The following is a 14,267-nucleotide window of genomic DNA, read 5'->3' on the forward strand; positions in this document are numbered from 1 at the left end:
AGAAAAAAAGTAATTTCAATTTAAATTTCATTGCTGTCAGTCAATTTCAGATCCTGGTTCTCACCAGGTGGTTCTTTTGGGATATTCTTGTAGATCTATTTCAGGATAACCACTTAGTGTTCCTGAAAATATAATATCAATTGTGGCTTAAAGGTTTACCACAAAGACAGAACCTTAGATAATACAGGTTAAGAATGGTCAATACTGTTCATGTTAAATGATCACCTTCATTAAATCCCACAAGCACTTTGTTCAAGTTTACTTATTGCATTTACAGAACAATCCTTGGCAAGTCACCCATCAAATGGCCAGGGACACAAAGGAGATCTACAAACATGGTGAGGGAGAGCAGGGACATGTCTGCAGCCATGTATATGTCATATATAATCCCTTACAGATGAGACCAGGGACAGAAGTAAACAGCTTCTGTATTGATCTTCAGATCAGATGTTTAATGCTCCATGTGGATGTCAGTGATTGTGTCATGTTTGAAAAGGTACTCAAACTGAACACTCTGAGCATGATACGTGATCCTAAACATGTGAGCACAATTTAAAATTGATTTATGCATGGTGTGATATGGAGTCAATACTTAAAGCAATTTAAATGTCTAACCACAGAAACTTGCTGCTTAGACCATTATGAATTTCCACGGCGGAATATTTTGTCTAGTTAAAGGGGTCTTATGACATTGCTAAAAAGAACATTCTTTTGTGTATTTGGTACAGTGCAATGTGTTAATGCGGTTTAAGGTTAAAAAAATGTACATAATGTAAAAAATGTACATTATTGTTGCTCCTCTATGCCAGGCCTTTCTGAAACGCGTAGATTTTTACAAAGCTCATCGTTCTGAAAAGCGAGGTGTGCTCTGATTGGTCAGCTATCCAGTGTGTTGTGATTGGCCGAATACCTCAAGCGTATGGCAGAAATGTTATGCCCCTTACCACATGATGCCGTGTCCCGGCGTGGTAAGACGAAAACAATAAAACCCATTATAAACAAGGCATTTGTTGCATCCAGTGGGGATATAATTACTGATTATAATGACTTATACTGTCTTTTTACGCATTGCGTACCGCGCTGCGTAAACATAAAACCATTTCTGCATTTGTGATCGGAGAAACGACAAACAACAAGCGCTACTCTACACTGCTCAAAACTCGCGTTTGAATCGTCAGTGGCAAATTCTTTAAATGTGAAAACGTACTTACAGGCTGTGAGTCAGAAGTGCCAGACTGTCCTTGCGAAGTTGGAATTGCCCCACTTTATAGAAACAGACACCAGCATTGTAGGCTACTCTCCCAGGAAACAGTCCTCGTCCTCCGTAAAATTCGCTGCACACATCTGAATATTTGGGTTGAACTGTTCCGGAACAGTGTTGTAAATACAACTTAACCACTGATTTCTAGTTTTGTCCTCTTTTGGAAGGCCAAACAAAGTAATTTCACTTTCACAACGAAACACACAGCGTCTCCACAACATGGCGGCGGCGGCGGCAACAGTGAGAATAAAAGTTACGCCTTCTTTCTTTGCGTGAACATTTGGGCGGCATTATGCAAATCTTCCCACATCGTGACGTAGATATGTGGGGGGCATGTTAGAATGAGCCGTTTTAGGTAGGCGTGATTGACTCTTAACTTTTATAAAGAATATCTCTTTGGATTTGAGATTTTGGATTTTGCAACTTTACATATCTTCTTGTTGCACCAAGAGCTTGTAACACTCCAAAGAGAAAGGAAAAACTGAAATCGCATCATACGACCCCTTTAAATGGTCTTTCTAATGAAGCTTGTTGACCAAATGAGGCTTGAGGGTTAAGTTAGTTATGAGGTCCGATGAGGACACCAGCATGCCAGCATTCAGACCACTCTTCAAGAGGGCGGTTAAAAATAACTGAACACATGCTGATTTTTGTTGTTAGTAGTCAAAAACAGGCACATTCTGTGCTCTACAGAAATGAAGTGTGTGTTTAACTGCATGGTCTTTTTAGTCCATCTTCAGATTGTCAGAGGGCACTGCTGAGAAGTCTTTTCTGTATTTATACAGTGATGGGGCCTGCAAAATCAATGTGATCCATTACCACCACAGGTGTATCCTGAGCTCAAGTACATTTCACTCTGTTCATCTATAATTTTTTGACAGAGCGAGTGAAAGAGACAGAGAACGAGCAAGAATAACACTAAATAGGATAGAGTTGCAGGTCCCAGTGGCTAACTAGTCATCCAACAATCGACTTGATGTACACGCGTCCTAAGAAATATACTATATATAATCGGGGTCAGTTTGACAGGCTAATTATACTAGACTAGTATTCAGCTAGTTGTTCACATAACAACTTTGCCTAACTAGTTGCCTAAACTAACAACTAATGTAGTTTTGTTCATCCCTACTACACACAAGGCGAGAAAGTAAGCGAAAGTAAGAAAAGAGGTCAAAATAGACCGATCAAATGAAACGTGTGGAAAACGCTGGAGAAGAAGGAAATGAAAAGGCTTTTGAAATGCTAAGTGACTTGTCTCTTCATCTGCCCTGCATTCTTCCCTTCTGCTCATTTGGCAGTGCGCGATCGGCAGCACAGCTCTGTCTGTTTGGTGCCATGTTCATCATATCAGCTCACAGCACGTGTTCCTTCATGATGCATATGATTCATGCGCTGCTCTGATAGCACATCATCACTCACTACTGTTTTTCACACGTTTCAGGTGACTATAGAGGATAAGATGCACTATTTTCACCTATTTGTCAACAAAACGTGGGCAGTTGACACGACATGGCAAGCAGTGACGGCAGTGTCCTGCAGTGTGACATGCCATACTAAAAGTATTTTAAAAAGCATATTTCTAATTAATTTATAATCATAAAACAGCTCCAGTGTTCTACTTTGCATAAATAATGAGTACTGGGACATTTCACGTTTTACTTTGTTCACAGGGGTTAAATTGAAAGAGCTCCAAAATCTGGCAGTGGTTCAGGGTCTCTAGGCAAGATATGACAATCCGTCAAGTTAAGTAAGGGACTTCAGTCATTATCATTACATAAATCGCTTCAGGTTCGTCCAAGACCCTCCTGGTTCACATCAGAGGTCAGATCACTTGTCTTATTTTGGGATAAAGATCAGGTGACTGATATTACGCCTTACATAACTTCGTATACAGAACTATTTTATAAAAGATTTTGTCTTAAAGAAATGAAGTGAAAATTAAGCAGTTTCAGCATCTAATAATATATACTTGATACTATATTTACTGTACACTATTTATTTTTACAAAAATAATTAAATTTAAATTAATAATTTAATTGAACATCATTTTTAATTGCATCACAAAAACAATTAAAATCCTGAAAAAAAATGCATCATGGTACCCACATAAATATTAAGCAGCACATTTTTTAAATCGATAAAAATAAATCTTTCTTGAGCACCAAATCAGCAAATTACAGAAAAATATAATATGTAATATATATTACATATTACATACTTTTGAACGGTAGTGTATATTGTAACACAAGTTACAAACAAATGCGGTTCTTTTACATTTTTTATTCATAAAAGAATCCTAAAAAAAAGTATCACAGGTTTTAAAAAATATTAAGCAGCACAACTATGTCCAACAATGATAATATATAAGCATATCAGAATGATTTCTGAAAAGGATCACGTGACACTGAAGACTGGAGTAATGGCTTATGAAAATTCAGCTTTGCTTTACAGGAATAAATTATATTTTAAAGTATATTAAAATAAAAACTGTTATTTTAAATTGCAATATTTCACAAAAAAAGGCCAAGTACTAATAAAATGTCTGTGTACGAAAGATGTTAGACAAACTAGAGTGTGATTCTCTTTTTTTACCATAGATTTGTGTTTGTGTGCAAATGCTTGAAGGAGTAAGTGAGTTCCTTACCATAGTGGCAGTGAAGGGAATGTTGTCTATAAGAGAGGAGGCCAGTGCTGAGACCCACATGACCAAAATGATGGCGATGGCCAACCGCTCGTCCTCTGGCACTGCCTGGGAGAGAAGATAACAATAAAATGTCACAACCAAACACACACACACAAACCCTCTCTCTCTGTCAGTCTCAGATGCCAACACAAAGGTGGGAGGGCTTTGCAGACAATGTGTTCATGATATAGTCACATTGGATTCATTATTTCACGCTCTGTTGCTTTCATAAACCGAAACACAACACATGTACACAAACAGATGTAAACACACACTCTCACCATACGCCTGTTTTCAATCCAGCTATAATGTATGTGAAAACGCACCGTAGCCTTTTTATTAGCATGTAGGAATGCTGTTTATTAGAAAATTGTTTTATTTCAGTCGTTTCCCCACTATTTCTCTTTTTGGTTGTTCATCTACATGGTCAGATTTTGGGGGTCCTGGTGCTGCTGATTGGATTGAATGCATCAGAGCTCCACAGCAGCACCTGTCATGAATAATTACCGTGATTGTAAAAGGCTTGCACACCAAACACAAGCTGACGGGTCTATCAGAGAGTGATCGCCAGCCAGGCAGAGCTGGACACTTCCAGGTCTGTGGAAATCTCTGTATTTATTGCCCACATAGACCTACTATTGGATCAAAGATAATAATAATTTCAGCCAGCCACACTATTTAATGAAGTTCATTTGGCAGGTTTACATAGTTTTTTTAAGTGTGGAAATGCATGCTCTTAGAATTATGGTCCATGTGTGAAAAAAGATATGGAGTAAAACAGAGCCCGTCCACTTTTTTACAGCCTTGGTTTTTTCCATAGAGATTTTTTAAGTCTTTGTTCAAATTTATAAACCATGAACCAAATCAACCAGCAACGAGGTTAATCACATTACAAACTTTAATTTGAAGCAAAAATGTATTTGAAAATTGACAAGTGTACTTAACAGTTTTACCCACAGATCCATGAAGAACTGTGAAAGCCATAAACAAAACGACATATTTTATGCTCATTTCAAAATATGCATATATAGACAAATACAGTACTAAAAATAAAGGTTCTTTTTTGGCATTGATGTTCCCATGGAACCTTTCTGTTGCACCAAGGGTTCTTTATAGTGAAAAAAAGGTTCTTCTGATTATTAAAATATTCTTAACAAAAAAAAGGGTTGTTTTAAGAACTGTTCACAAAGTGGTTCTTCTATTGCATCCAAACCCCCTTTATTTTTAACAGTGTACTTCATTTGCGATGCTTCATGGGAAGTGGGCAGGCAAATCAGGAAATTAGTAAATAATTCCTTTTTCACAATTTGCTTATTGTGATTCTCTGATTGGTGGAGGTTTCATTGCTGAATCATTGGGTAATTTAGTTTCTCATCTGCTGTTAAAATGATTATTTAAAAAATATGTTGAAATAATGCAGGCAGATGGACATGTACTATCAATTAACAACCTTGTACTGTAGCTCACACTGTAAGTTAAAAATCAATCCTAAAATTAATGGGATTTTTCAGAAGCCAATTGTTGGCACTTCATAGTAGACTAAGCTGTAGCATAGAACTCGGACAACAGTGAATCTCAATCTAAATACAAAGGGAACTGCAACTTTATATCTAAAATGTGATTTTATCTCTCAGAAATGAACTTCATATCTCACAATGACCTAATATTTTGCAAATGCAGCTTTGTTTCCTATAATTGCAACTTTATATTTTGCAGTTTAAATGTCATATGTTACAATGTGACTTACAATGACTATCTTCTTATTTTTATAATCTGCTTTTACTCAGAAACAGAAAAAAACAGATCTTCCCCTCAAAATCCGATCACAAGTGGTCACAGGAGACACATCTGAAAAATGTTACATCAAGGTGTAAACAGCATGTGTCGCCTTCCCACTTGTGATCGTATCACCCAAGATTTAACACCACTTTTTGGGATAGATTTTGTGCTGATTGCATAACACCTTTAGTGAGTCGAGCAGCAAAGCAACACAGCCCATGCAAATATAAATTCTTAGTGAATTCCCCCCAAAGACTGTATCAAATACTTCTGGAGCAAATACTCACTTTTATCAACACTGCTGTCTGCTCCCCGATGTAGTCGATGAGCTGCAGCTGTGCTAGGGCCTTAAAAACACACCAAAGAGAAAATCAAGTCATAGACCAGAAACCAAAACAATAGACATTTAACCTGACAGCTCTGATTTTCCATCTTTTAAACAACGGAAGTGGAATATCAGTATTCATCTATTTTTGTCTCGCCGCTTGCGGTGCACACTGGTAGGAGTGATTTGTGAATGTTGGCTCTGCTATAGAGGGCAAACAGTTTATCTTGGAGCAGCGTTATGCTCCCCACTGGGCCCAAGGGGTGGGCTTCCCTGTGTGAATACTGCCCTCCTAACAAAACAAAGGATTAAACCAACACAAACAGCAAACCTAGCATTTCTGCTGCTGACATGCTCACTTTCTTCTTAGACTCCCAATCTCTAAGTCACCCTCTTTCTCCTTTATTTATGAATGTGATGGATAAAAATAAACATAACAATGCACTATTATATACACTATTAATATTTTATCTTTCATGACAATGCACTTATATTAAAATATTTTGTTCTCTATAACAATGCACTTTTTCCCTGGGGTTTGTAAATAAAAAAAAGACACATTAAATTCAGGGAGGGAAAATAAAAAAAATAAAAGAATAATAATAAAATGTATTAAGCATATACATAATAATACACTATTATATATCTTTCATGACAATGCATTTTAAATATTTTGTCTTCTATAACAATGCATTTTTTCCTTTTTCACACTTAAAAAAAGAGTGTGTAAATATAAAAACAGACACAAACACATATGTGTGTGTGTGTGTGTGTGTGTGTGTGAAATAGATTTAATAAAAGAAGTAGAACACATTTTCTTACAATAATTGTGCAAATTAATTTAGAGTTAATACAAGTCTAATATAATATAAATCTTTTTTAATCATATTTTAGGGGAATTACATTTTCTTTTTCTTTTTTTATTATTGCATTAAAAAAAATAAAGGGGGCGCATTTGAGGCATTACAGGCTCCAAACCAGCATCCAAAACACGACATGGGCCAGTGGCCAGCTAAACTGATCTTGGTAAACAATGACTAGCCATCACTGTGATGTAACAGATGACAGAACATTGGGATATGTGGGCGTTTGTTGAACATTAGCATACCTCCATAAGCACAAACAGAGCAGCGAAGAACAACAGGGTGGCCCATTCCACTCTGTGAAGTATGATCTCGAAGTCCTGAATGTCAGCCAGCACCAATAACCACAGAGCCCCCAGAATAGCAATCCAACCTGAGGGACAAAACAGTACATCAATGGAGATCACTGGAAAACAACCAAGAACACTGTTCACACAAACATTTGATTTCCTGTTGTTGCACATAAAGGTTTTAAGATAATGGAATCCTGGAAAACAGCCGACCGGTGGTTAATGCAATGCATCAATCATATGTTATGTCTCTATCTATCTTGCCTTCTCACGACCACAAACACTTTCTCATCAGCCGACCACAGCGGTCCTAAATCTGGCATTCCACTCACACAAAAAAACCTTCAGCGGGAGAGAGAACAAACAGCAGCATTCAATTAGAAACACAGTCCAGCCACCTTACAAACAGGCTCATAATCGCTCTGCACATCGATACACTGACACCACAGGTAGTCTGCATCACCACAATGGACTACAGACTGTCAGGGCACAAGAATAATAAGCCAGTTACTGGATAATCTTCATTAAAGTCTTCTGTGATGTGCCCGACACTGATCTAACTAAGAACCTCAGTCTAAATAAATGATGGGAATCACAACTACAGTAGATATAACAACATAAAAGCTGAATTTTCAGCAGCCATTACTCCAGTCTTCAGTGTCTCATGATCCTTCAGAAATAATTCTAATATGCAGATTTACTGCTCAAGAAACATTTCTAATTATTATAAATGTTTGAAAATAATTGTGCTGCTTAATATTTTTGTGGAAAAAGGGTAATAAATTTTTTTCAGGATTATTTGATGAATAGAAAATTCAAAAGAACAGCATTTATTTGAGATAGAAATTTTAATTAAAGTCTTTAAAGTAATTTTTTTGTTCAATGAATGCAGGCTTGCTAAGTAAATGATGCCTGAATCTTCAATTTTATGTGAACATTCCCTGTGCTCTGTTCAATAAATATTAGCAAAATAAAAGTCAATATGTACCACAGTTTATTTTAATCCACTCGTGATATCAATCTGAAATATCTCTGAAAAATGGAGGTGAAATATAAAAGGACATTAGCTGGTGTGAACATTGTGCATGCTGTCAAGTAATATTGCCAGACATTTTACTGCTGATTAGGTGATGTTCTGTCTCCCAGAAGCCTCTGGGATTAAAAACATACACAGCGTGTCAGGAACAAAATGTACGAGTCACTAAAGTGAGACGGATAATACAGCAGGAAGCGGACCGGCGTTATACTGCTCCATAACATGCGGTGGTAGAAGTCCATCATAATGAGTGTGCCATTTAGACATCAAGACCGTGCACAACTAATGCGTCACATCTCAGTTTTTGACCTTTACTATAATAGCCACAGAAAAACAGGCTTTATTCTGGACCTGCGTATTACATGCAACTGAGGTTGACTATTTAAAAAAAACATAAATGAACGCCTGCAAATGTCACAACAAACGAACAGAAGCCATTAGCCCACTTAATGTATGCATACACGCTGGGAGAAACAGTTACAAGCAGTAAAATCAGAGTTAGAAATGTACATAAGTGCAGATAGTGGATTATCTTCTCTAAATTGTGTTTTACTGGAGCACCATTAAGGGGACATTCATCGTAGCATCCAGATAAAATTTTTCCTGAAATAATATTTCCTAGTATTGTGCTTGTCATAATTTAACAAAACAAAACAGTGAAAGGGAAAAATTCATTTCTTGTTATTTTGCATTTATTTGATTTTGCAATATTAATCTTTCTTTTGATTATTAATCCTCAGTGTACTCCAAAAACAAATATGAGAGGGAAAGGGAGAGTGGATGATGTTCGGTTGGCGTAGATGGGTCTTGAGTTAAAAGCAGGAACACATAGTGAGGACTTAGGGAGTTCAGTCTTTGAAGCAGCATGTGTTGAGCAGATGGTCACGAACTGTACACCCCACACTATCAAAGCTTTGGGGTCAAAATTATATTTATTTCATATAATAACACAGTGCTTTCCTCTAGAGTGCACAATCAGGAACCGGGGCCAGATTCACAAAACATTCATTCGTGAACAAAAAAGTTTTCTTAACTGACATTTTCTTCTTATTTTTTACATTTGGACAGAACACATGAACACACGCATTCACACAAGTTGCAGAAAGAGAGAAAGTGAGGAAAGAATGAGTTTGAGAGAGTGAAAATGTGAACTCCCAAATTTATAGCAATGTGCGCAATTGCTTAGACCTGAACAACCATCAATCATTTAATTAACCCTCGCATTGAGTTCCTCAATGAGGCTAAAATTTATATTATTAATGCACCAGTTCAGCTAGAATCTAGAGGTACTTGCGTTGCTTGTTTAGGGGGGTCCCCTTGTTGTCCTCATTGCAGAAAGGGTTTACCCAAGTTTGTTGATTGGCTGGAAGTCCAGTTGTCGTTCGAAGTGACGTCTTGGGAAGCCAATTGTTGGGTGTTGGCTGAAGATGCGGAGTTGTGGGCTGGTTGAAGTTTTGAGGCGGCCACAGACTCGTGAACTCGGAGACACTGCATTGCAGCAAAACTGAACTCAGAACACGAAACTCTCAACGGAAAAGAAAAGAAATTAAAGTAAAAGAAAGAAAAGAGTAAAGTTTGACAAGACTAGATGGCGTTTCTCAGATTTCACGGGCAAAAAGCAGTGGCAAAAAGCATAGCTAAAAGCCAAAGGAACGGCAAAAAGCGTTTGATGGTGTTTGAAAATTTGATGGTGTCTTGAGTTTATAAACTGGGCTGTTAGACACATCCTAAATGGTGTCTTGACCAATTAGACATTGTCTTAGCTCGGGGCGTTGCTATGTTTCTCCTCCCAATACATAAATCAACATGTTATCTTATCAGTCACATGGTCCAAATTTTCCCGCTCTTGCGGAGTATAATTTGGACATGATTTCTATAACAAGAATATAATACATTTTACAAAGTATTGATTGATAGAAACATTTAAAGCATGACTTTTCAAACTCATACATACCCAACATGAATATAATCCTATAAACTATTCCATAGTTATTCAAAATACATACAAAATGAGTGATTAGAACATGATAGTCAAATGTGTGGGTTACAGATATGGAGTTAAGCAATGTACTGATATTCATTTATAAGTCCTTTTGAGATAATTTTGGTGCATCTACATCTGTAAAAGACTGTCTGTCTATCTGTCTGTCGTTCTGTGAATGTGAGGATGTGCTTTGTGAGGAACAAAAGTTCAAAAGGTCTAGAAGGAGCCTGGTCTTTGTCCTGGGTGGGGGAAACCAATCTGAGGAAGTCTTTAGCTCATGATTTCTATCATGGATTTACATGTGATGGTCATGCTGTGCATTTCTTTGACCATTAATCTTGGTTACTTGCCCCAACTTTGACAAACTCCTTCCTGAGTTGGAATTGTCAATAAGTGTTCTTTTGTTTCAAAGCTGCTAGTTGGTGGCGCCAGGGTATCGTGGACAGATTTATGACGTTGTCTGGTTATCCTGGGCCTCTTTGTGGAATTTGGCTCTTTGGGTGGTTCCAAACATGTTCTGATCAAATCTTAAATTGTCTGATTCGCTCTGATACCCTACACTACATATAATACTAATAGGACTATTAATAGGGATGTGCACAAGTTTTCTGAAGCGACGCATTTACTGTAGCAAAAGTTAGCAAAAAGTATGTGCCAACATGAAAATACCAACAAAAAACTTCTAGGTATTTTTTTTAAAGATAAACAACTGTTTTGGATCGCCAGCTTGATGTAAAATCATTTGCCAAAAACCAGCGCTTGGGCCCAGAAAAGTGGGGTCTTCCATAAACATTTTGTCCCAGGGCTCTGTGAATTTAAGCCAGAAAGGACAATTGTGAGTGACAACTTTCCTCCAAAAATTAAGGAAGAGTTGGGAAGAGACTCCTCTTGTTTTTTATTCATTTCATTATTAGCCTGCATAAACTTTACAATCATGAAAGGCTCAACCTTCTCACTATTATTTTGACAGCAGAAATAATCACAAATGTCAAAAATCCAACCCACTCAAAGCAGGATAACAAATTACTGAGCAATTATCTGAAGACCCCATTTCCACCAGACTATTTCCTGTTAGCTATCAGGGGCTTTGGACTTTAGCCAGCGATGCCAGTGAGTGAAGTGCCTTCATTAAAATAAGCTGGACAATGGTCAAACAGCTACTATTCAAGCTTCCCAAATTTAACACAAAACACAACATATGCATGCACACATACTTTTGGGATTATAACCAACGCTGGTCAGTAAATGCTGCAACAAACGGATACACTAAGAATCATAGCAGAGGGGGCGACAGTATGCTTCCAATTCTAGCAAAATTTGATTAAACAGGTGAGTGCTGAAGATTGCCCTTGGGAAATCATTTAATAAGGAATGAGAAGGATGAACAGAAGAAGAGCCAAAGACAGGAAGAGAAAGAACAGAAGTAGACAGAGAAAGAATCAGTTGCAGTCACACAGAGGACACAGATGTACTGTAATTGTGGAAGAGAATATATTAATGTAATGTTTAAACAAGGTAAAGATCTTAAAGGAAATAGTGTTCAGAATAGCTGAATGATGGAAGACAAAATTATGTAACAAAATGAAGTCTATTAAATAAAAAAAAGTGGATTTTCACAAATCAGGATGGAGTTTTATGGAAATTTATTGACAGAAGTTGAAACTGAATAGTAAAAATTAGAGTGTGACTCACTAATATAAGTGATGTAGTTCAAATATCTGTTACGCCCCTCTTGTTTGGTTGATAGCCTAAAGATGAATATGTAAACATAATTACAAAAATTATAAAGTAATACCAAAATTAAGCTCCTGTTTTCCCTTCAGAGTCTTTGAATATCCTCAGATCTAATGAAAACCCAGGAGAAAGAAAATAATGAAGCTTTAATCTCTTTAAAACTGTGATTATAAAGTTTGTTTTGCTTCTCATAAGATTAGAAGTCAAGAAGTATCAGTCTGATACTTAAATTATAAGCATGTTTTTTTAGATATTAAAGGGGCTTTAGGGTGCAACAAAACATTACATGTATATATATTAGGGGTGTAACGATACACGTATTTGTATTGAACCATTCGGTACGAGGCTTTCGGGTTTTTTCGGATTCGTTGGAGTAATTCTATTACATTGGGGGGGGGAGAAAGAGCTTAAAGTGAAATATAATGTACCCCAGGTTGTGACGGTGAGGTACTTTGTTTGAGTTTTCCCTCTTTTCCTTGCTTTTATTCGCTTTTAAATAGCTTGTAAATGCTTGTGCGCATTTTACTTTCACTTTCGAACTAGAGGCATTTCGGCGTCAATTGATTGAATTGACAACAACAAAACAAAACAGTACAACAAACTCACTTACATTAAACATAGAATGTTTAATTTATTAACAAAACGAATACAAATACACCATGCTATATGCCGAATATAAAATAACAAATCTTGAGAATGGTTGCTTACCTCCAACATTCTATCAAGCAAGCATTTCCTTAATACTTCAAGCAAATAAAGAACCATTAGAGCCAAATTCATACAGACCTATTAGTCTTTTAGACAATAAGATATTGGCTAAAATATTAGCTACTTGCATCGAAAATATTCTCCCCTCTGTGATGTCCTTAGACCAGACAGGATTTATTAAAGATAGACTTCTTTTTTTTTATATTAGAAGATTGTTTGATATTATTCACTCCCCTGTTTCTGATAATAACCACTCTGAGATACTTATTTCTTTAGACGCGGAGAAAGCTTTCGATAGGGTGGAGTGGGATTATCTTTTCTCCACCCTATCGAAGTTTGGATTCGGCCCTAAATTTATTTCTTTGATTAAATTACTCTATGCAAAGCCTCAAGCTTCAGTGCAAACAAATTGTACTTCTAATTATTTCCCACTTAGTCGCTCCACTAGACAAGGATGTCCTCTCTCCCCTCTTTTGTTCGTGCTTTCCATAGAACCCTTAGCCATCGCCTTACGTGCTTCCAATACTTACAGAGAGATAACTAGAGGAGGGAAGGAACATAAAGTGTCTCTGTATGCTGATGACTTACTATTATATATCTCTGACCCCTCAATATCGATACCTGCTATTATGTCAATTTTAGAGGAGTTCAGTGATATTTCATGTTATAAAATCAATCTTTCTAAAAGTGTATTATTTACAATTAACCATGTAAACACACATCAACCATCCTACTCTCACCCTTTTAAAGTTTCAGACTCCTTTAAATATTTAGGGGTCAATATTACTAAAACCTTCTCTGCATTATTTAAAGAAAATTTTTTGAAGATATATGATCAGACCTTGCAAAGTTTTAAAAAATGGAATAACTTACTCATTTCCCTAGCAGGTTGAATTAAAGGGGTCATATGATGCGATTTAAATTTTTCCTTTCTCTTTGGAGTGTTACAAGCTCTTGGTGCATAAAGAAGATCTGTAAAGTTGCAAAGACTAAAGTCTCAAATCCAAAGAGATATTCTTTATAAAAGTTCAGAGTCAGCCACACCTACCTAAAACGGCTCGTTCTAACACGCCCCCACATATCTACCTCACTATGTGGGAAGATTTGCATAACGCCGTCCAAATGTTCACGCAAAGAAAGAAGGCGTAACTTTTATTCTCACTGTAGTATTGTTGACGCTGCAGCCATGTCGTGAAGGCGCTGTGTGCTTCGTTGTGAAAGCGAAACTACTTTGTTTGGTCTTCCAAAAGAGGACGATATCCACTTCGTCATGCCTAGAGCTGATCTGTGCTGGTCGCTGAGGGAATACATCAACTTTCACCGTGGACAAAGCGGAGTTCAGCCCGGGGTCGTCACATGTGGTTGCTGATCATTTGTCGCATCCGCCAGGCGCGCCGTTCTTGACCCCGCCACCTCAGCTCACTCTAGCCCCGCCTCAGCTCACTCTATCCTGGCCTCAGTGCACACTAAGCCGGGGCTTCCCCTCACGCTAGGCCGGCCTCAGCTCACTCTAGCCCGGCCTCAGCTCTTTTATTAATAAGGCATTCTTTAAAAAAATTGACAAGATGGAATCTCAGTTCATTTGGAATAATAAAACTCCAAGA

At 37.2% G+C, this 14,267-nt stretch overlaps 1 protein-coding gene across 1 annotated transcript in view; it reads right to left on the minus strand.

Moving 5' to 3' along the window:
• Positions 1 to 14,267, minus strand: part of oca2 (oculocutaneous albinism II) — a 108,898-nt gene that overhangs the window by 31,504 nt on the left and 63,127 nt on the right. The window contains exons 20-22 of the mRNA XM_016272044.1: positions 7,157 to 7,284; positions 6,011 to 6,070; positions 3,906 to 4,010 (exon numbers count right to left, since the gene is read on the minus strand). Coding sequence (XP_016127530.1) covers positions 3,906 to 4,010; positions 6,011 to 6,070; positions 7,157 to 7,284 — 293 coding nt within the window. The remainder of the gene's footprint in view (positions 1 to 3,905; positions 4,011 to 6,010; positions 6,071 to 7,156; positions 7,285 to 14,267) is intronic.

This window comes from Sinocyclocheilus grahami, unplaced genomic scaffold (assembly GCF_001515645.1).
Source record: "Sinocyclocheilus grahami isolate Dianchi unplaced genomic scaffold, SAMN03320097.WGS_v1.1 scaffold67.1, whole genome shotgun sequence".
NCBI lineage: Eukaryota > Metazoa > Chordata > Actinopteri > Cypriniformes > Cyprinidae > Sinocyclocheilus > Sinocyclocheilus grahami.